This window comes from Uranotaenia lowii, chromosome 2 (assembly GCF_029784155.1).
Source record: "Uranotaenia lowii strain MFRU-FL chromosome 2, ASM2978415v1, whole genome shotgun sequence".
Taxonomy (NCBI): Eukaryota; Metazoa; Arthropoda; class Insecta; order Diptera; family Culicidae; genus Uranotaenia; species Uranotaenia lowii.
This window is the reverse complement of record NC_073692.1, coordinates 306982997-307007036: the sequence shown is the minus strand read 5'-3', so window position 1 is coordinate 307007036 and position 24040 is coordinate 306982997. Positions and strand designations below refer to the sequence as shown.

The following is a 24040-nucleotide window of genomic DNA, read 5'->3' as shown; positions in this document are numbered from 1 at the left end:
TAGAAAGCCTCTGTTTTGTTAGCAAACTACGTGACCCTCACAAATTTTTTAATTTAATCACTCGCAATAAATGTTTGGCCTACTATGATTATTGATTAAAAATTATTTAAAAAATTTTATTATAAATTCAAAACCAAAAGTTTTTGTTTTTTTTTGTTTTTTTTCTTTCTTTTTTTTATAATTTTATTATTTTTTTGTGTAGTACAATAATTGTTACTTTTTTTTTAAATATATTTGCGTATGTATAAAGAATTTTTCCTGAACTGATCAAAATTACAAAATAAATTTGAATGCACAGAAACCTGAACCTATCTACCTAGACTATCAGCTGTGACCTGCTTTCTGTCGTGTCTGATCTACTCTAAGTTGCTCGTCATTTTCATCTGCTTTGCCTTGATTTTACTTCTTGTAAGGCGATCTATTGATTCACATAGCTGAGTACTAGGTACGTTGACAACACCTTCGTTAGTATCCGAATCTGTAGTAGAGTTTTCGGATTCCGGTTGACCTTTCGTTTTTCCACTACTCTTCTTCCCTTGGTTCCGCTCACGCTAGTTTTTCGTTGAAATATGTTCCGCCTGATTCGGGTCGACGCTCACTTCGGCTCCTACTCGGCCAATTTCTTCGAGAGATTCATCTTCGCTATGAATTGTCATGACGCTGCTTCCATTTTTCACTGTCTTCTCCTGATCAAGAATGTTTTCGCTGGTCGTCTTTTCATTTTGGCCTTCAAATGTTGGCTGCACTGTTGTACGCTGAAGGAGAGAAACATGGAGCGTACTCTCACCGCTGGTAGATGTGTTTGGCTTTGGATCCGCAGTTGGCTTGAACCATTTTGAGCCGCTTGCAAGAACAGCACTATACAAACTTGAGTTTCCTGCCTGCTGTAGTCTTTCGGTGGTTGTCTTTTTCTGAGGGCAGTTGGCCTTGAGATGTTCTACATTACCGCACAAGAAACATCTGGTCGGGGTTCGACCAGACCGAACTGAACGCCATAAACTTGATTTCGAGAAAATCGAGTTCAAAGTTCCCAGCCCCACCAAATGATACCATTTTATTAGATATCTCATTTAATCATTTCAACATCACATTTAGACTCTTATAAAGCCGTCGAGGCTATACTGGTCGATTTCCGATCACACAATAAGCCGAAAACTGAATTTTAATAGCAATATGTTTGCACCCAGTTCACTCTGGTCGAACCAAAATGTTTAAAAAAATGCTATGCGCTATGATGTGACTCGGCAATTTGTTCTAAACGTAGGAGCCTACTCATAGGCGCTTTACGAACAGCACCCAACGAGTATAGCTGATGCTTGGAAAATGTTTTTTTTCGTTGAGCCAGAGTGAACCGAGCCATACAAATTTCACACTTTTGAAATCCGGAATATCTTTGATTGTTACTTACCGGTTGCGTTCTGAACTACAGTAAGCAATAAAATAAAGTATCTTTTATCGTTAAATGTTAAAAATTCTAACATCCTCTTGAGTAAATTGAAAAACAAAACTCAAGGGATTCGGTTCAGTCTGGCGGAGCGAAATTTTAACAAATGCTTACAATCCGAAATAATATGTTTTTAGCCACGGGAACGTTTTTAATTGTTTTATTTATCAGATTTTAGTTCGTGACGAGCCAAAGAACTGTTTTGAATCGAAAAAACCATCACATAACATTATTTCGCACAAATTTCAGTGTTCATTACCGAAACAGACATTTTGTCTTTACCTCTAAGGTGGCTCTCAGTTCACTTTGGCGCAACGCATTTTTGCCATTTCCACTGTCTGCAACATTGAAATTTTCTTATAAAATCAGAAAAAAAAGGAAAAATCTTCTGATTTTCATTGGACACGTAGTTTATCATGTTTCGCATCCGTTGCAATAGATAACTCAATTTTTTTCAAATTGGCGCTCAGTTCGGTCTGGTCGAATCCAGGCCATCTATTAATGATCCCTTCATAATAAACACGTGCTCTTAGATTCCGTATGCACACGTTGGCTGGTATTTCGATTTCTTCCTTTAGCTCCAAACGCACTCCACGCACCGAATTCCAAATAGGGAATCCCGTCTCTTCAGCATACTTTTCTCGGACCATTCTGACAACTTTCCCGTAATTTCCCATGATTATAGCGATTTCGTGATCTTCAACTTCCGGCGGTAAGTTGAACAATCGCACGTACCTCACAATAGCATCAGCCGAGAATAAAGTCGCCTGAACGCTTCTTTTATTCTCATACTCAAAATCCATGGTCTGGGGTAGTTCCTTGAGAGTTTTGTGCATGTTCTCCTCTTTTTTAAACTTGATAATCACAGATTTATCTAATTTGTCTTTGTACATTGACAAAAGTTTATCAGACGTTAGACACATTTTGGAAGTCATAAAACCGAAAACTTTAATTTCAGTCGGTTCCTGGGATCCGCGAACTAATCGGATCCTCACAGAATTAGTTCTAAGCTTATTGTCCACCATATTGAATCAATACACTATCACACTTGCTTTTATAACCAAAAGCAAGCTGATTTTGCACACGAGATAACCTTGAATCTTTGTTGCTTAAAACTCGTCTGACCAGTACCACGCTCAGTAGCAAACTGAGTTGAGAAATAAAAATTAAAGTTTGACAGTTTGATTTAAAAAAAAAAAAGTAAACTTTTGAGACATTGAATATACTTAAAATTTCAAGTGTGATGCTTGCAGCCAATATTCACCAAAAGCACACAAATTTTGAACGAAGTTTCAGTAATGGACTTTTTTTCATTTTTATTATGAGTGAATTTTCGTTGTTTTTTTTATTTTTGTTTCGAAACTTTCAAAGTATTCTTGAACTAATTTTCCTTATTAAAATGTACTATTTCTTTATTATTTGTCACAAATTATCAATAAAGGGTACAAATCAATAAAGGGATACAAATTTAGCCAGGTTTAGGTAAGGATAAGATCTAATAAGTTTAGCCCCAGAAATTCTAATTACTGTTTTTTTTGTTAACCCAGTACAAGCCGATTGCAATGTCTAAAAAGATTGTATCTTGAATTGCAAGAATAAATAAATAAATCAAATCAAATCAAATCAAATCACATTATTACAAACTTATATTGGTCCAACCACAGATTGATTTTTTTTTTCAGTAATCTAAGTTTTAGCAAGCATTGGTGATTAATATACAATGTATTGAATTTCATACTTCATTCAATTTAACATACAATATCTACTAAAAAATCAAATGATACACAACATGACATTTATGAATTTTTCAAATGCAAAAAAAATCTTAAGACGCCTTAATCACTTGATGTCATGAATTTTGAAAATTCCACCAGTTTTCAGGGGCATTATTTTTGAAAATTAAAATTTTATGTCTTCATAAATTTCAGTTTAATTTAACCTCATACTTCTAGATTTTTGAAAGGATTAGCTAAATCTGGGGAATGTGAAAAGGCTTGATAATTTAAGAAAAACTTATTTCCCTTTACTTTACTATTTTATAAGCTTTTCTTTGTCGATAATTATCCTGCTTGTGTTAATGTGTTAAAATCATTCACTTTCACATAAAGTTGCAAGATTGCCCGATTTTATCCGGGTTTGCCCGGATATTCAATACAATATTTGGGAGTAGTCAGGCCCGGCTCGGATGCCTGGATTTCATTGAAAAAAGCCCTGATTTATTCACTTTATTTGGTAAATCAAACAAAAAAAAAGTTGTGTTGTAAAAATTTTATATGCGTCCAAAAATAATTTTTTTAGTAAGTTTTGCAAAAATAATCATAAAAGGTCTTTTGAGGCCTTTAATACGATTTAAAATCTATCGATTAATTTAGATGAAAAAAAATATTTTTCATTTACATTTTCTTGATTTTTGTTGAGCAATTTTTGGATTTTGACAAAATTTTTGATCGTCAATTTTGAAAACAAATGCCTGGATTTTGCCAGATTTTTATATAAAATTGCCGGGATTTGCCCGGCCCGGCTACGTGCTGAAAAAAATCAGACAACCTTACTTAAACATCAATCAAGTTTTATAAGGATTATGATAAGGAGAAGTGAATCGATGTACATAATAGTAATCAGAAAGACTTAAAAAATATATCTAGGAGTTAGAAAAAAAACTCTAATGGTTTTAAAGTTATTTGCGTAAAACTAATATGTTCATATATAATTCATATATTTTGTTGTTTTTTTTTTTTTTTTAAACAAAAACAATAAGTCTTTAATGTGGCTCTTTCAAACTTTGAAGTTTTGAAAATTTGAAGTTTTGGAAGAGCCGTCACAAAAGGTTGCCGACCATTGTACTAGGTAGTTGTACGTACTAGTGGCTTCAGAGAGTCTCAACAGTGTTAGTAATTTTACAAATAGAAAACACATTTTACTAAAAAGCCTTCCATTTGGACTTATACGCAAGTAACACGTCTGAATCAGTTACAAAAATAAATAAAAATAATAAATTCAAACAGAAGTTTTGTATTTACTTTTTCATTTTTCATAAGAAAACATCAAAAACATTAAAACATGTTTAAAGCGCACATGTTAACAAGATCAATAGAAGTAAGTCTACACAACCCAAAACACAAATAAATCTTACCGAAATGTAATCTCCGGCTGTTGTTTCACAGTAAATATCTTGCTCCGCATTCTCGCTCTTTCGACCGACAAACGCCGAAACGATACATAAATAATCGATTACATCTATAATGCCGCTTTTCGGGAAAAAATATCCATTTAGATCGTCTTCCGCCTTTTTTCCTTATTTTACTTCTGATAGCCATATCAATGCGATTAATATTAATTGATGGCGCGATGACAGCACCCGCTAGGGATTTGTTCTTCGGAAAAGTAAAGATTTATATCTTTCTTCCCTGTAGCCGGTAAACGAACACGTCTTACTGGTGTGCGACACATAGAAGGACGGCTTATAATCTACCTTGGGAATCTAATGATAGAAGTTACCCAGCCTTAGGCCGGAAAAGTAAAATAGCTAATGTTCAATTACTGTCCTCATGAAGAAAACTAATAAATACTGATGAATAAATTGATTATTCTCAAAAATAATGCTGCTCACGACTCAACGAAATAAATAGCATAAACAAATTTAAGACAACCATTTAATCGACAGTATGTATAAAATAGGTAGTGTATCAATCCATAGTCATTCGTGTATCTTTGTTATCTTGCTTGGCATTTTCGACTGCTTCCGGCTCATTTTCTTCCAAGTTCTTTCTGCTGAAGTGATCTACAATACCAGCTCCAAAACAATCGCCTAGGACATTGACAACAGCCCGGACACGATTTCTGAAACAAAATTAAAGTACAGAAATATCTAGCTGATGGAAAAAGCCATTCAGAGGAATTTTATGGGAGAGTATTAACTTACACAAGCCAATCAACGGCAATGATCAATGAAACATCTTCACTTGGAAGTCCAATCGTATCAAGGACCATGACCAAAGTCACCAAACCTCCCTGAGGAACCGCAGCCGTTCCTATGCTGGCAGCAGTAGCTGCTATAGCCACCGAAATAACTTTTCCGAATGTCATATCCACTCCTCGCAGCTGGGCTATGAAAATTGCTGCAACTGCCTTGAGATAGAGATGGAAAAAAGGGTCAATCAATCCTTGGTATATTATCAAAATCCAAAATCCAAAAATGCAATCTCTACCTCATACAACGCGGTTCCATCCATATTTATGGTAGCTCCAATTGGTACCACAAACCGAGTTATGCGTGGATCGATCTTGTTTTTCTCCTCCAGACATTGGAGCGTAACCGGCAGCGTGGCCGAACTGGAGGACGTTCCGAAGGCCGTGGCAATCGCCTGGGCCATGTTGGCAATAAATTTGTACGGGTTTTTGCGCGTCAGCAGGAAATATATCAACGGCAGTACGAACGCCCCGTGAAATATTATGCCACAGACGACCACCGCAAAGTACATGCCCAGCTTGGCAAACACCTCGCCCAGGTCCTCCATTTCCAGGAACTTGGCCAGGATGAGTGACAGCACACCGATGGGGGACAACCTGAAAGTAGACGATTAAAAACGTTTATGGTGAATAAGTGTATGTACATCCAAAAACGGTTATTCATTATCACTTGTCTGTCGGTAATTATGTTTCAGTTTTTTTTAATTAATTTTGAATACGTAACTGAAAAGATCCCTAACTATTTTTCAAGCAGAAACTGATTAACGGAAAATATTGGTTCAAAATCTAGAGCACTGATTTCAAAGACAATGTACACTACACTAGACCTCTGCAAAAATTGATGTTTTGCTCCCATATGTTATTTCAATGCCTTGAGGGTTACAAAGCATCAGTGTGTAATTTGAAATTATTTGGTTGATTCCTGAGTAAGCACAACGCATATCAATTTTGTATAGAAAATAGTATCGAAGAAGAAATTTCTGCATTAAATTTTATCCAGGAAATTAAAAAAAGTGTAAAATTCAGTTTGTTTTTAATAATTGGTTTTGCCTATTCTTCAATTTTATTTTTTGGAAACATGAGAAGAAGCTAAGTATTTCATGAAAAAATGTATAACCGTTTTAAAATCAAAAGCTAAATCAATTGAAAAGTATTTAAAAGTTGCTTCATTTGCTTGCTAGAGCTTTCAAAAGTTTTATGGAATTGTTTTGTCAAGGTTATAAAAATCAACAAACTCATTGGCTATGCATATCAGCTTATTGCGATTTTTTTGTTTTCATCCTTCCCTAAAATGGTAGCAAAAAAAACCACTAAAAAGTAATGTAAAGTTTAAAGTTATAAATATGAAATTTCCATACAAAGCTTGCAGCGCTTTCTTGCGAACTCACAGCTAAAATCTTACGCCAAATTTGACATCCTAGCTCAGTATTAACAGAATACAATTGTTGGTCATCCGAGATTAAGAGTAAAAGATAAATAAAGCATTTCATCATACAAAAAATTAAAAGAACCCACTGCCGAAGCATCAGAGAGAAAACTGTAATATGAATGCAGATTTATGTAAACAAAAACAAAGTGACGTATAGGCAAAAAAGGGTACCGTAAACTGGGGGAACTTTGATCACTTTTTTCATTCATTTTAGAATATTTTGGAAGAGGTTGCTTTTTCGTAATACCTAAAAGCTTTAAAACCCTTACTGAAGTGAGGAGTTTTAAACACGATCATGGATTGCAGTAAATTCAAACGACATTTGTGATCATAATTAAATGTTTGTTACAAAACCAGGTTTCCAGTTTCGGGGTAACTTTGATCACTATGGTTTTTACGAATCTCAACATCTTCAAATTTATTGTTTTGATGCCATTAAGTACAGAAGACTCAAAACATCGATAACAGTAATTTTTTGTTTGGACTCAATTGAGTTTTTCAACATTTTCTTTCAAAAACAAATATACACGAAAGATGGACAATGTTGCTGCATACATTTAGGGGCAAAAATTATTAACATTTCTTAATATTTTTTGGCCTCGAAAACAAATAAAATTTACCCTTCATGCAATTCCCCAAGTCCTCTTACTGTTCCCACGTTCTTTTTTTTCTTCAAACTTTACCATTTGACAGGGTTTTTAGCCATTTTTCCTATACAGGCTTTTTCATGGAAAATGACCGTTTTTTTTTCAATGTCCAAAAATTATGATCAAATGACCATAAAAATAATACTTAAACTTAGCCTAACCAAGAAAAATAGTTGAACTTTCACATTAAACAATCCATTAACTCCTTAATGCTTAAATTTGATCAGGAGAGATGTTTGTTTGTGAACCTTCAAAAAACCAGATATTTTAAGATTTTAAAATTACCGTCAAACGGGGCATCATGCAACAGCGGGGTTCGATGCAACATTTATATAACACTACATTAAATCAATTTTTTATTTAATGTATTGTAATAAAGTTATCTTTTAATGATCACAAAATGATGATGACATAATTTCTCACATCTTAAGCTAGTTTTCTTAAGTTTTTTATTTTTATGTTAAATTTGAAAAATCGAGCAATAAATGTACAAATTTTAACATTTTTTTATGCCGAAAAAAACTTTACCCAGTACGACGGATCGGCTTGATAATATTACCTACAAACTTTTTACTGGTTTCCTCATGTTATATCAACATTGTTGGTGTAAAAATATTTTTCAAACAATCACCCATTTTTTTTAAATAAATATTTTTAAAATTCCGTTAGGTGGCTGGGGTTAAATGCAACAAAATGCAAATCAAAGAAATACCTTGTAAATCTCGTTTCCATGTGGTGGAATATGAATGTTTTGCATCACGCGTTTGTAAACATTGGAATTTCATTCATCCAAACATTTATTTTAATGATTTCCGCTTTTAGAATTTTTCTTAGTATTATTTAACCCCTAAATGTATGCAGCATCTTCATTTTCAGAAAAAATGTGAAAATTAGTTATTACAGACCCAAAAACTACTGCAATTGGTGTTGTCATGCGTAATGATCTTTTAGGCATCGCTAATATACTAAAAACTATAAATTTTCGTACGTGTTCATAAGATTTTTCATTAAAAACCAAGTTTGTTGCAAGTTACCTCATTTTGAAAGGAGGGTGAAAATCGCATGTTTTTAGAAAATTAAAAAAAACTGAAGAAACCTATAATTTTTCTAACTACGCCAATTTGATACCCCAGCATCCTTAAAACTTTTGATGCATAAGGGATAGGATTAATTGTAAACATAAGTTTCAGTAAGTCGCATAAATGGCGTCAACTCGGAAGCGCCCTCGCTGGCTGAAATAGAAGCGGCAATCAAAAACATGAAATCCAACAAAGCGCCTGGAATCGATTGCATTCCTGCTGAAATGCTCAAAGCCGACCCTGCCTTGTCAGCACAAATGTTGCACCGTCTTTTCGCTGACATTTGGGATACTGCAACATTCCCGGCCGACTGGATGCAGGGTATCCTCGTAAAGGTCCCAAAGAAAGGAGACCTAACAGAGTGTGGTAACTGGCGTGGCATAACTTTGATCTGTACAACCCTCAAAGTACTCTGCAAAGTGATCCTGAACAGGATCCAGGAGAAAATCGACGCTACACTCCGACGGCAACAAGCTGGATTCCGATCCGGACGATCATGTGTGGACCACATCACAACGCTACGAATAATACTGGAACAAATCAACGAATTCCAGGACTCTCTTCTGCTGGTGTTCGTTGATTTCGAAAAAGCATTTGACCGACTGAACCACGAAAACATCTGGGCTGCTCTTAGACGACGAGGGGTCCCAGAGAAACTAGTCCATCTCATCGAAGCACAGTACGAGGCATTTTCGTGCAAGGTCTTGCACGACGGTGTCTTGTCCGAACCAATCCCGGTAACTGCTGGAGTGAGACAAGGATGTATTTTGTCACCGCTGCTTTTTCTTATCGTAATGGATGAGATCTTGACTGGATCGATTGACTGTAGACCAAACCGAGGATTGCCGTGGAATCCTTCAACCATGGAGCAACTGAACGACCTTGACCTGGCAGACGATATTGTTTTGCTCGCCCAAACACAACAAGACATGCAGAGCAAACTCGACGACCTCACCGAAAGCTCCAAGGCAGCAGGTCTCAAAATCAATGTCGGAAAGACCAAGTCGATGGAAATCAATACAGAAAATCGTTCCAATTTCGTGGTAGCTGGACAACAGGTTTAGACAGTGGAGTGCTTCCAGTATCTTGGTAGCCAGATTACGCCTGATGGTGGTACCAAGAAGGACATCGAAACCCGGATCAGAAAAGCCCGATTTGCGTTTGCGAGTCTCCGAAACATCTGGCGGTCACGCCAGATCTCTCTACGAACTAAGATCCGAATCTTCAACTCAAACGTCAAATCCGTATTGCTGTACGGGTGTGAAACTTGGTGCACATATGCGGTGACGACGCGAAAACTGCAAGTTTTTGTGAATCGCTGCCTGCGGAATATCATCCGCGCTTGGTGGCCTGGCAACTGGATCTCAAACGTTGAACTTCATCGCCGGTGTCATCAAAAGGCGCTAGAAATCGAGATTCGGGAACGTAAGTGGAGATGGATTGGGCACACGCTGCGAAGAGATGAAAACGAGATTTGCAGAGAGGCGCTTGACTGGAATCCAGATGGGCATCGAAGAAGAGGCAGGCCCAAAAGCTCATGGCGGCGAAGTCTAGCCGCTGAAATCCGCACAGTTGACGAGAACCTTGGCTGGCAGCAAGTGAAGACGCTGGCTCCGGATCGCCAGCAGTGGAGATCTTTTATCTCAGCCCTATGCGCCGGTCAATCGGCGCTGGACCCTTAGGAAGGTAAGTTTTTTAGAAGCCATTGAAGATGAAAATTGTTGCATGTTGCCCCAGTTGACGGTGTATTTTAAGTAATATAAAAATCTCCTAATAAAAACCAAATTTAGCTTATTTGTAACTCAATTTACAGGCTTTCAAATGTAGTTAACAGTTTTCAGATATTTTAACTTAATTCTTCGTTAATTATGAATATCTGCAAAAATTTCATGTTGATCAAAGTTACCCCGCTGATCAAAGTACCCCCAGTTTACGGTACATTTATCTATTGATCTGGTTTACTTCAGGCTTGTTGATCAAAGACAAACAAAATATTTGCCGATAGGAAATCCTTAAATAAACACTTCATTCATAGGTGTAACAGATGTTTGTTGTTAAAAAATAGAGCAGTTCTCTTGCACGTATTAGACAGTGTAATGAGTTTTAGTGATAGCTAGGCCAATTGGATTTGCATCCCGATTCCGGCAGACAGATAAGATTGTAGGTATAATATTCTGTAAATTAAATTATCAAGATAAGAAAAGTCATACACGTGTGAGAAATACTAGCACCGTAAAACGGGGTAACATGGATCACCGGGGTACCTTTGATCAACATGAAATTTTTGCCACATAATCATCAATAACTAAGTCTAAACTTTATGTAGACTCTAAAGTTAAATATCTTGAAACATTTTCTACGTTTAAAAACCTACACGATGAGTTTCAAATTGGGTAAAACTTGGTTTGATTTTGAAAGTGTCAAATGTAAGTAAAAATGTTATTTCAAAATCTTTAAATATCTATTTTTTTCGAAGGCTCGCACCCACAAACACCCTTCCTGATGAAATCAAAGCGTTTAGAAGCAAACAGGTTGATTTATGTGAGAGTTCCACTTTTTTTTCCAAGTAAATGTATAGTTTTGGTGTAGTTTTTGTTGTAGTTTGAGGTAAATTTTTGATATTTCAAAAATTGGGACATTTTCCAAGAGTAAGCGACAAAAGGCTAGAAACTCTATCAAATGGTAAAGTTTGAAGAAGAGATGTACCGAATATTTGGTCGGCCAAATATTCGGCGCCAAATACCGCAAAAAACCGTTAAGCCGTCTCGTTGAGCTAAGTTTTCGACCGAATAGGTCGAATTTTTTTTTTTCAATTTATACAGTTACAGAATTTCCAAATTTTTCAACTGATGTTCGATAAATTATAAAATATGTAAAAATAATGTTGAAAAGGCTACAAACTGATGAAAAAGTTATAGTTTCAGTTAATCATCTTAGATGTATCGTGTATCTTTCACTGTAGATAGCTCTATATTTTGATTATCGTTATTCCAAATTTTCTTGATATATAGGGGAGAATGAGGATACTTGATCCCTGGGGATACTTGATTCCTTAGCTAAAGCTTAGTTCTTTTAGAAATGGGACACTTTCATTTGCTAATAGCTCGTTAACTAGTTATTGGATTTTAAAAATTTTAACAACATTTTGTTGCCTGTAAAAAGTACTATTTGACCAATTTTTTCCAAAATTTAAAATTTATGCGTTTTTGAGATATGTACGATGCAAGAGAAAAAGAAAAAAATAATTTTGCACAGTTTCCTTTAAAATTCGTCATTATCAAATTGATAGCTGACAAAACCGTTGATTATTCAAAGAATTACTGAGTTTTTGTGGTGGATAAGTATGCAAACACTGTCAATAATGTCCACAAAGTTCAAATCAAGCAATGGAGTGAAGCAGATGATCGGCAACAACGGTTAAGGATCATCAAGGAATGCAAGTCTCATACCAGCATTTTTAATTTTCAATAAACGAAAAACCAAGGGTAGATCGCTGATATGTCCAAAACAATTTTCTCCGATAAGCTGAAAGTGTTGCCTAGTGATGACTCATTAAAATCCAACCTCAAACAACCATTTTTTGATAGTTCCAAAGCTCTTAAGCTGTAAAACCGGTACCGAAAAAAAAACGTTCAAAAATGTGGTCAAAAATAATCAAATTTGTTCATTTCGAAACAACTGTATCCACTAAAATGCTTCCAGTTTCCAGTTTCCAGAGAAGTATTGGACCAAAAAGTATCAGAAATTGAAGAAGGAAGGTGAAGCCACCTAAAATATAGATTTTACGAAGTGTAAGTTGGAGAAACTGATCAATACCATGACTAAACAAAGTGTGCGCCGGCCAATGAGAGATACCAAGAATAAAGTAGAAATTTCTTTAACAAAAAACGGTAAATATTTTTTTCCAAATTTTTTCATGAAAGATCATAACATTGCCTTCTTTTTCTTCATAGAAAGTATTTCGTTCAAACGAATGGTTTTTGAGATACAGGCATTCGTAACTGTCCCATTTCTAAAAGAACTAAGCTTTATATCTCGAAACTGGAATGTCGTATGAAGATCAAATGTTCTAGAAAAATGTGCCAAATGGAACAAACAACAATGGTTGAGGCTCAAAAAATTTTAACAAAATAAGTTTTTGGGTTATTTATCTTTGTTTGAAAATTTTTACAACATGTAACCAGAGATGTTAAAATCGCGAGTCTTCATACTCGCACTTTGCCCTTCTTTGCAGAACGATTTTATTTCGTTAAACTCAAACTGCAATGATGCTATCGATAGTTCAATTCGGAAAGCATCAGGAAGGAAGCTTCGGGTAAACTCGGCAGGAGTAAACAGCAATCGGGGGAAACATCAGCGAATCGAACGTACAGTTCTGAAAAAATCGTTTTCGTTCGGCAGCCGAACACATCAATCGGACAACGCATGGGGGCGTGGCTAAAAGTGATAGATACAAGGGAACGGGAAACGAGCGAGAGAAGGGTGCGAGGAATGTTAACTCGGTCCGTCGGGCAACGATCGCTCGTGTGCATTCGTGTACGGTCAGCTTCGTTCTGTTGTTTCGTTGTTGTGATTTTATTCCTGCGAGGCATGGAAAACATCAATGCAAAACTGTTTTCTTCGTTTTGTGCACATTGATGTGATGATTGAAATGAAGATGAAATCAATCTGCAAATAGCAAGTTAAACTCGGAAGAAATCAGCAGAATGATTCTTTCCGAGCCGAGGCGCATCTCTGCATGTAACTTGAAGATTTTTTTTCATCATTTTAAAATGTTTCTAACATGGAAATATTATAACAAATATATTTATTCCAATACATCAATCTGTCGAGTGTAATATGAACTTCAAAATGCAATATTTTCAAAGCGATGGAAAACTCCCAACTTTTTTCAGAAAAAGTTTTCTAAAATGTTGATTATGGGTACAATTGATCCCTACTATTTGGGTACAAAAGATCCCGGTATATTCTTCTTCTCAATGGATCGTAGTCATTGCTGATTACGAGATTACTAATATTTATCCAATAGCTAATATTCATCCATCAATTATCTGAAGAAAAGGGCTAAAATAATTGATTTTCTCTTGTTTATAGAAAATTGCGCCCGTGAGTATGCAATGTTATAAGGGTTGAGAATAAGCTATAGAATTTTTTTTCCGACAATTATAGATGGTGAAATGAGAACAAACATGACCAAAATAGTCAATTAATATTCTATCTTGGGGTTTTGTTTGATTTTTTCCATGGATTAGGGCTTCCTGAATAAAGGATCAAGTCTCCCTTAACTTCAAAACTATCGCAATTTTTTTACTCCCACGAAAATGCTTCTAATTCATCTACGGGTTCAAGTATCGTTCTAATTTTAGGAGCATAGCAACTTGAAGCTACACGCTGTCAGAAAATGTAAAAGAGTGCGGGTTGCTAAATTTTTCCAAAAAGATATGGTGAAAATAAGAAAAGGGGATCAAATATCCCCACTCTCCCCTAAGGCTTGCCCATAAATCCATTGAAGAATTCGAGATAAAAACAAATCTGACCGGAATAGCCGGATATTTTTGAAGCTTTTCGGATTTGACCCGAATTTATTCAGATTATTTACTAAATCATAAAAAAAAATCAAATTTATTTTTTTGAATATTAAGATTTTGTGTTACAATACGATTTTTAAGAGTAAATTTAAAAATGGATATCAAATTTTGTTTAATCGTTAGATACAATTTAAATACTGCTGCTGTGATTTAATGAATGGTTCAAATTTCAAGTAATTTCAAGTTTTCAAAAAAATTGTCCAGACCCGGCCGTGTGGATACGTGTGGTAAAAAGTAAGGTATGCTTAAAGTTAAAGATCATCGTTTTTTTGGCAACTATTTTGAAAGACATCTAGTATAAATTTGACATGCATCTAATTCGATATAAAATAAGCAATTTCCAATAGCTTGGCACCTGTTTTGACATGTTTTGTCCTCGATTTCACTGGAACACAATTTCTTTGGTGATAAACATCCTAGAAGCGACAAGTCATCTGATGTCCTTCAGCTAATGGTTATATTTTGAAAATCAAAGCGACCTCTACTTAAAGAAGATATTATGTTTAATAAATGGTGATACGGTCAAAATTTGGTCAAGGAAAAACGCGTGTAAATTGGTGAAATCGTTTATTTTAAACATCAAATTAAATTTCTTTTTCAAGTTTAATTAGTATAAAATTCTGGAAAAATATTCAGTTAGGCTTCCGCTTTTCCAAATCCGAATTGCCGGGCCTTACGCTTAACCCCTGCCATCCGATTTTGTACAGCCACCTTATCCACCTTCTGCTGCTCGTCCTTAGCAGTTTTTTGGTCTTCTTTAGGTTCCGCTTGACAATAGCCCAGTATTTCTCAATTGGGCGGAGCTCTGTCGTATTGGGAGGGTTCCTGTCCTTGAGAACCACCTGCACGTTGTTGGCGGCGTACCCCTCCATAGCCTTTTTACCGTGATGGCAAGATGCCAAATCCGGCCAAAACAGTACGGAACAACCGTGTTTCTTCAGGAAAGGCAGCAGACGTTTATTCAAACACTCTTTCACGTAAATTTCTTGGTTGACAGTCCTGGAAGCTATGAAAATGCTGCTTTTCAAGCCACAGGTACAGATGGCTTGCCAAACCAGATATTTCTTCGCGAACTTTGACAGTTTCATGTGCTTGAAAATATCTGCTACCTTTTTCCTTCCTTTTGCCGTATAAAACTTCTGTCCCGGAAGCTGCTTGTAGTCGGCTTTGACGTAGGTTTCGTCGTTCTTGGACGGCATTTTGACAACTGAAGAGTGAATTCCAAAATCAAAATAGGAGCAACATTTTACACACACAAACCTTCAAAATGAGGGGTGTTCAGGTTTTTTAAATGCAAAATTGAAAGAAATACGTCAAGGTGATATTGACCAAATTTTGACCGTAATCCCTTTAAATCTGATTGGAAATAATCGACTTAAAAACATGAGGGGCTTTGAGATGAAAGAAATGTATGTATAATATATGATGGTAATCCACCATAGGTGCACGAATTCACCGTAGTTTTACCAAAGTATGAACACCTCTGCATTCTTCATATAATCAATTTGGCGTATTTGTAATGCAAAATTTTCCATTCCCGGCAGCATAGCTTCGTGTTATTTATCTGTTGTGGATGTATGTAATTTGTATCAATGTTGGTGTTTATTTTGTTGGAATGTTTCAATCACCTCCACAACCATACAAAAATTTGTAAAAACTAGTATTTTTATAAATTTATCCGGCATCCGTGTATATACCTGGATAGTTTGCAAATGATTGATCATTCAAATATAGTGATATAGAAAACTAAAATTTTTGCATACACTATCTTACATAGTTGCCGTAACTTTACCCACCTTACCTTATAACCAGAATATACCTTTCATCTTCTTTGGATTTTTTTATGTACCCAAGCCAAATTGTTTTTCCCTTGGTTTGTCAAGCGATTGATCCAACGCTTCCAATATGCCACTCTACTTCTAATACCTCGTTTGGCACTTACCCTGTTTCCATCATCCAAACTTTTAATTTTTTCACCACTCCTCTCCTCTGTACACAGCTTCTGTTTTCACTGCTTAAACCCAACTGCCATCCGCTGGCCCTCTCAAAATTTTACGCAACCCGAATGCGCACTAAATCCAACAGCGCCATAGACTTTGCGCAAATATGGTGTAGTGTAGTCTATGGCGGCTTACAGATCCAATAGGGGAGGAGCCTGCAATATGCGCCTATTAAGAAGAATACTGATTTTCTCAAACATTGCATCGAGTATGTGTAATAAAACTGTATACACATGAGCAGGCATCTGCTTTCTATACATTGGAGTAATTTTTATGTTGAAATCTCCTTCCGTTTTTGAGAAATCGATTTTATTATAACTGTTGTCAAAACTGCCGAACCTCAAACCGTGCGGGCTAAATGCGCCTATTTATGTTTTAGGCAAAATTTCTATTTCTTGACAATATTTCCGTATAATTTCATTGGGAATGCTAGAAACTGATAACTTTCATACGACAAAGCTGAAGTTTTATGAAAAGCTATTTCTTCTATTATTTTATAGAATAAAACCAAAGTTAGGGTTGCTATATTATGAAGGCAATTCATCTATAAGAAAAACTTTATCAAATCTGTTTTAAGATCTTTAATTCTCTCTAAAGGTGTTAATTTGAGCTTAAATTCGAAGTTTTAATGATAAAAATCATATATTTATTCTACTTTACCTGTTATTTAAGGGTAGCGGCACTTTACAAACATGATGGGGGCATATAAAAATACTCTCTTATTCCACTTTCCAATCATTATGAAACCATTATAATAGCTTCAATTTGTTTTACTTTTAAGGTTCATTTGAATAAGAAACAAAAACCTCCCAACTTTTTGTTTTGAGCTTCTAATACGTATAATTTTTAAAAGTCAATGTATTACATCAAAAGGTATCAAATCCTTGTATGAATTTTTAATTATTTTTTTTTTTTTATTTGGTTTATTCATAAAATTCATTCTTGCCTTACGTTCAAAGCGTATTACCCTCAAAATGCATTGATTAGATATGTTGTCTTGTTAGCCATTCCGTCAAACGGCCGCATACAGGGGAAAACGATGTAAAAAGGTGATCAAAATTGGTTACGCAAAAACGAAGTGTTTTAGACCCATAGTGTCTTCGGGACATTTTACCTACATTTGAAGCACTTTAAAATGCGCTTTTGAAAAAAATGATTCAATCACCTAGCAGTGAGATAGAAAAATTATTTTTTGTAATTTTCATTTTAGATCAATTATGTATTCGGCAAGTTTTTAAATTGTAAAAAATGTAGTAATTTTGTTGAAGACGTCAACTTCGTAGAAGCTAGCCCAAAAAAGTTAGAAGGGTTCAAATAAAAAAATATTTTTTACTCAAAATTTTTAGTTTTTTAACTATATCTTATCAGGCCGAGCCTATTCAAGCAAAGTGTGTTTGAAAGAGTTTTGAGTCACCAAAAATTTAACAGTTTTGCCGAACTCACTTTATAAAAATATTCAGACCGAAACGAGTTAGATTGGAAAAACTAAGAAAAAATAGCTGTTTTCAAACACCTGTATCTTTCTAGCTCGTATGAGTTCGGTTCATTTTTTGGTTGAATCAGAATCAAGCAGGTTTCACCTTTATAAAAAACATGGAGTTTTTACCAACGCGTTTACCAACGCAACCTTTCTTTCGGTCGATTTTAGCAAATTTTCCCTGGTCAAAGCAAGCCGGATCCTTCCACACACGCTCTTTTACCCACCTCTCTTCCAGCCCCCTCCAGCTATCCCTCTTGACTACGGAAAAAGCTTCGATTCAGCTGCTTTTCAAGATCATTATTAACGAAATCTCCCCAGCAAACAACGTAATAAACCTCAAGACTCCGAAGAAACATGCCGCAGATGAACCTGAATTCCAAACTTCTTCTCATTTTCTCGCATTTTATTTATTCAGTAGAAATTTTTTTCAGGTTCCACTCTGCAAATTTCTCCGGTACTTCGACAAAAATAAAAGTGAACAAGTACATACTAGCAATTCAAAACCCATATTCAAATTATTCCACTTGACTTACCAAATAATCCATGTTGTAACCCTCATAACGACGAACGCCGATTGTTGAACAAACTTCAGCAATTCCTGTGCCTCATTTTTCACCGCACTCAACGCCACACCCATCACGATGGCAAACATAACAATTCCAATCAAATTGGTGCCATCCACAAAATGCCCAGATATGGCCCACTTTTCCAGGTCGGTTTCCTCTGGATTGTTCTTCGGTGGCGTCAAAACCGTTTGATACTGCTGCAAACATGCTTGCACTACATTTGGAGGAAAAATGTTACGCACCAAATCCAAAAACGTATCCACCGTTGTAACGTTGGTTTTCTGAGCATTGCCCCCTACATTCGAATCACTTGATCGTTTTCCCGGCTCGATTGTTGTCACCAAAATTACTCCCTCGATCACGGCCAGAATAGTTGTGGTCATGTAATAGAGGATGGCGATTCCACCTATCTTCTTCGTTAATCCTTGATCGAGCGACCCAACAGCCGAAATAAGAGAAGTAATGATCAATGGAAGAATTATGCCCTTGATAGCCCTCAAAAAAAGATCTCCCACCATGTTCACATACATCACGTTTCGCTGAGTCCAGGTTCCATCTTCAAGGTTTCGCAGCCCTACACCCAAAACTATTCCAATGACAACCCCACTTATGGTCAGTATGATCAACAGATTTTGCCGCAACGCACTTTTTATTTTCTCTTTTGTCCAGCTTCCCATTTTTAACAGTTCAAAATGTTAATAGAACGAAAACGAAATATTTTCCGAACACCTTCCGTACCCGACCGGATTCGTACTGTGAACGCCCTCTTCTGATTAGTGCGCCAGAACTGTTTGCTCTCGTCGATATCTGTCTTTGTTTACCTGCTGGCTCAAGGTGAGTATTATCTTTCGTCAAACCAACGAACGGATGGTCTACCATATAATAAGCTTGGGCAATTTAACCTGACATAACTTGATCATAAAAGTGTTGTGTTTATATCGTTCCCAATAGCTCTCAACTGGCACCCCAGAGTGAGTCATTTGGTTTTTAGAACACACGACATAATGAAGCTGATTGTGTGTTATCAGCGGCGGCCTGCGGCAAGCCATAATACATATCAGATTTTTAAAGAAAGTGCTCTAGAGACTGTCCTAGATTACGACGCGTCATTCGTGGAAATGAAGGTCATGTTCGCATTCCGGAAAAACTTCTGTATTCGTTTACTAACCTTGAATAGCTACCGTTGACCTTATGTAAGTGTAATTCAGATTTTCTTTTTAAATTTATTTGAAAAGTTAAATTTTTTCATAAATGACATGAAAGTTTTTAGTAAGATATTGGAAAATATAAAAAGATAAAATTCAATTAATACTCATAACAAGATTCAACGATTCAAGCAAAATTTATTGACTAACACAAATCCTCAGCAGTGACTAGTGAGTCTATTCGGTCATGAAAAATTCGGAAATTGAAAAGAGAGTTGTGTATGATCGAATAGTTCCTAATTCCTGGCTCTCGAACGTTTCGGCGAAATTCTTTATACAGCATTCATGTTCGTCTTATTACTTAGCTGGCCAGAAGGGCCAGCTACAACTGCACTCGAACTCCTGGTCAAGCCACGGGAATTCTAGTGAGGGTGGGCTCACATGCGGCCTCTTTTGCTTGGCTAGCAGAGCAGAGGTTGCGGAGAACCTCGGGTCGGCTTTAACAATGGGCACTGGTCGGATGTTCTCAGGAAAAAACAATTTTGTTAAATTTTCAATCCTGTATATTATAAAAACTTACGTGTTGTGTGTGTGTGGGTGTAAAGTGTAACTGCTGCTGCTGGGCCGGCCGGCTACGATGATACGTGTTTCTCGGGGATGAATCAAGGACATTAGCTTGCCCTCGCGGAAACGACCAACTCTTTCCTGTTGCTCTGGATGGTGCCCGCAGCGCTAACACTCCGCAGGCTCCTCGACAGAGCGATGGAACCGGAGGGACATGTCCGAAATTTCACGTACCCGTTTGAAGGGATCGAGTATATTATATTAAAGTTTCTATTAAGGTTTCAATATTAAACCGTCTGGGTCCTGGTAAGTCATTTTTGGGGTAGTATGGGAATTTCGCTTACCGCTTTCTTACTCACTTGATCCAATAATTCTGATCACTTCACTCGTCTTTCCACTTCACTTGACTTAATACTTTTAACTAAGATTCGATGTAACTTAGTATGAGGCTCGATGTTTGCCGTTTGCTGGTCGAAGTTGGAAAGAACTAGTGATGACAGTTTTCCTATAAGCCACCCATTCTAGTTAGCATTTCAGTTTCAGTTTCCACTGACATTTCCCAACTCTGGCTCATCTATCGCGAGAATATATATTTTGTGTTTTCGTGTTAAGTGACATGTGTGTAGAATGGGTACTTTTTATCCATTATTTCGAGTGATCGCTATCGTATTTATTTTACAATTTTTGTGTGTTAATATTCAAATCTCTAACTAGCTCGGTCCTTTTAAATTATATAACAGATTTTGTTCTTATATACAGTGAGCGAAATAAGAATAGCACCACTAAGTGTTTTGCTTGTTAAAATATGAATGATTGAAAATTACGAAAATGTTTTTTCACAGATTGTTCTGAATTGCTTAACGGATAAATCAAGCATAAGTTTACATTTTTTGGACGTAGCAATTGGCGTTGAGGACCAAAAATGTGGAAAAGGGGTGCGAAATAAGAATAGAACCACTTGAGTTTTTCCAACAAAAACTAGGTTAGTTTTTAAAATTTACTGTGTAAAAGTGAATAATAATGCTTCTTCGAGTTATTTGAATAGATAACTGCATTTAAGGAGTTTTCCAGAATTCCACAGGTTTTCAAAGGTTTTAAAATCGGGGTTTTAAGAGATGCTCCTCTAGCGTTAAGGAATTAGATATTTGAGCTATAAAATTTTATCAAACTGCTTGATTTCTTCATTAACATTCATAAGTATGATGCAAAATGATGAAACATAGATTTGAGGCTGAGTTTAAATCCAAAAAGCAGGTTGGAATTCAAAAATACTAATGTTTTTTAATAATCAAACACTATTTCTCTAGTTTTAAGTCATAGATGGCAGCACTTTCTTGCCATTAAACCAAATTCATGCCCATTTTCGAATATCTGGGATTAATTAGGGAATGCTGGACGATTTTGGTCAAGAAATAAATACATGTACCGTGTGAACGCTTTCGAAATTCTAAGATCACCAAATCCAAAAAAAAATAGAATTGCATCAAGGTCACTAAAAGTGAATTTTTTGGACCGATTATCAGAATAAAGTTATACTTTGGGATGCAGCTTGATGGACCAGACGGCTAGCAGTATTATTGGTATGATTTGCAATTGAATTGGAAGTTGAGATGAGCAGGAATTTTGGCGGTTGTACATTTTTGTGCTGGTGATTCTTTTGCAAATCCGGAAAAGCTTTCTGCAGCGTGATCTTCCACAAAACTGTAAAGGGAAAATACCTCAAAATGATGAATATGGGCCCAAATAAACCTGGAAAATCAATATTGAGACAAAATTTGGTGTTAACTGCAAGATAGTGCTGCCATCTACGACTTGAAACTGGAAAAAAGTGTGGTTTACTGAACAAAATCAAAGTTTTTGATTTCCAACCTATTTTTGCTGATTAAAAATTAATCCCGAATGTTTGTTTCATCATTTCTTGTCATTTTTATGAAGAAAGTTAGTAATTTGATAAAGAGTTACAGCTAAAATATTTAATTCCTTAACGCTAGAGGAGCATCTCTTAAAACCCCCATTTTGAAACCATTGAAATCCTTTGGAATTCTGGAAAACTCCTAAAATGCAGTTATCTATTCAAATAACCCGTAGAAGCATTATTTTTCACGTTTACAAAGTAATTTTTTGATAATAATCTTGTTTTTGTTAGAAAAACTCAAGTGGTTCTATTCTTATTTCGCACCCCTTTTTCACATTTTTGGTCCTCAACGCCAATTGCTACGTCCAAAAAAAGTAAACTTATGCTTGATTTATCCGTTAAGCAATTCAGAACAATCTGTGGAAGAACATTTTCGTAATTTTCAATCATTCATATTTTAACAAGCAATACACATAGTGGTGCTATTCTTATTTCGCTCACTGTATTTGAATACTAAGCGGGAAAATTCATCTATATTTTATCGATGAATAATTATTAACCTTAGCACTCAGATTGAGTGCTCTCAATGCTTGCTCTCGGTGGGTTCTGATTGGGCAAAATACCCCAATGGTAACAGTCTCTATCGCATTGAAAAAACTGGTAAAAGTATTTTTCATAACTCATTATTAAGGCTATGATCATTTAGTATCCGGGCAGTTACAAACGTGTGTATTTTAAAAACTATTCATTTGATCGAAAAACTTTATATGAAGGAAATGAAGATGTTAAAATGACATTTATACTAAAAATATTAAAAATATTTATCAATGATTTTTAAAAATACTCTAACTTTTTCATAAAATCTCCTTTTTATCTTTGCACACTTTTTTCAGTCATCTATCGATTTATTTTTTTTACCACAGAACCAAAACCTTTGCAAAATCATGATATTTTACACAAACTCACCTGGAAAAAGCAATTGGAATCTGGTTGGAACCTTTTCATGAGTTGGTATCTCGAAAAATTTGATCTTTTAAATCCGGTTTTAACATAATTTTTTTTGTCCATCAGAACACATCTGTCACATTGCGTAAAAACCGGTTGCACATGTTGCAATCTAAGGAACTGTTCACTATTAGTTATTTACTAGGTGTCTACTAGTCGGAAAACACTATTTCACTGACGGAAATGGATTAATTGCATTATTTAAGGGGTCTGCAATCAGTTATCTCTAATAATCATAGACTTTTTACCATATTTAAGATCAAGTGTTTCATTCCGATGCTTGATTTGCACTTCGTGTGGATTCTAGAGTGGCTCTTTATACTTCTTAACCATTCGGTCCAAAAAAAAATCAGAAAAAAATCGACACTTTATGAGTTTTCAAGTCGAAAATGACGAATTTCTGAGGCGCAAAATGCGCAAAAGGCGCAAATTTGTGCAAAATTATTTTTACCATGTCTTTTTGCATCGTAAATATCAAAAACATAAAAACATATAAATATAAAAACATAAAAATATAGGTGGCCCAAGATACCCCACAAAATGTGGCCCACGATTCCTCACAAGCTATGTTATGCAATTTTGTTGCGTTTGTTGGATTTATTTATGTTTCACCAAAAATTCCTTTCCCACGTGAAAGAACATGACAAAACTAAGATCATAAACGTATGAGCATATTTTCGTTATGTCCTTTAGATCGCCCACGGGTGCAATTTGCGGGCGCTTTTTTTTAATTATGTAAGTACACTTTTCTACGCTAGATAAATAACAGAAGCATATGATGCATACAGAAGTCAACAACATATAGGAAAACATGCTTACGCAAAGCGACGACGATGACAGTTGGATTTATATTTTTATCTCAGCATACAGCTAAGCTATTTAGAATGGTCCACGTTTCCCCATGGCTCACGTTACCCCACTCTCCCCTATATTTGAATATTTTATCTCTAATATTAGTTAAGGGAGCCTCCGAAAGAGAACAATTCAAAACATTTTTTTTTCAAATTCTAGGCATTTTTTCAATATTTTCCTAAACAAAATCTTTGAAAAAATGTATCGGCTTTCACGGCGGCTGAAATTGCTGTTTCTTAGCATTGTCATAATTTGAATATAAAGGGCGAACACGAAATTATTGCGACACTGAAAATGTCATACCAATTTTCTTATAATGTTTAGAATCAAACCGAAATTTCAGGGTAGTTAAAATTCACTAGCTGATCCCGTACGAACTTCGTTTCGCTTTTAACTTTAAAGCGGATGATTTTGTAT

General features: G+C 35.7%; 1 protein-coding gene across 1 annotated transcript; it reads right to left on the bottom strand.

Moving 5' to 3' along the window:
* Positions 1-5108: 5108 nt before the first annotated feature.
* On the bottom strand, positions 5109-18962 carry LOC129748881 (excitatory amino acid transporter 1-like). Its single transcript, XM_055743663.1, has 4 exons — positions 18170-18962; positions 5653-6010; positions 5367-5572; positions 5109-5284 (listed from the first exon to the last, which is right to left on the bottom strand). The coding sequence occupies exons 1-4, from the start codon at positions 18877-18879 to the stop codon at positions 5131-5133; spliced, it is 1428 nt and encodes a 475-aa protein (XP_055599638.1). The 5' UTR covers positions 18880-18962; the 3' UTR covers positions 5109-5130.
* Between the last annotated feature and the right edge of the window lie 5078 nt (positions 18963-24040).

Excerpts from the sequence above, each read along its gene's own strand:
- LOC129748881 (XM_055743663.1), bottom strand. The coding sequence starts at position 18,879 with ATGGGAAGCTGGACAAAAGAGAAAATAAAAAGTGCGTTGCGGCAAAAT. Across the intron at positions 6,011-18,169 it reads GTTACAACATGGATTATTTG|GTTGTCCCCCATCGGTGTGC; the intron begins GTAAGTCAAGTG and ends GTCTACTTTCAG. Across the intron at positions 5,285-5,366 it reads ATTGCCGTTGATTGGCTTGT|AAATCGTGTCCGGGCTGTTG; the intron begins GTAAGTTAATAC and ends ATTTTGTTTCAG.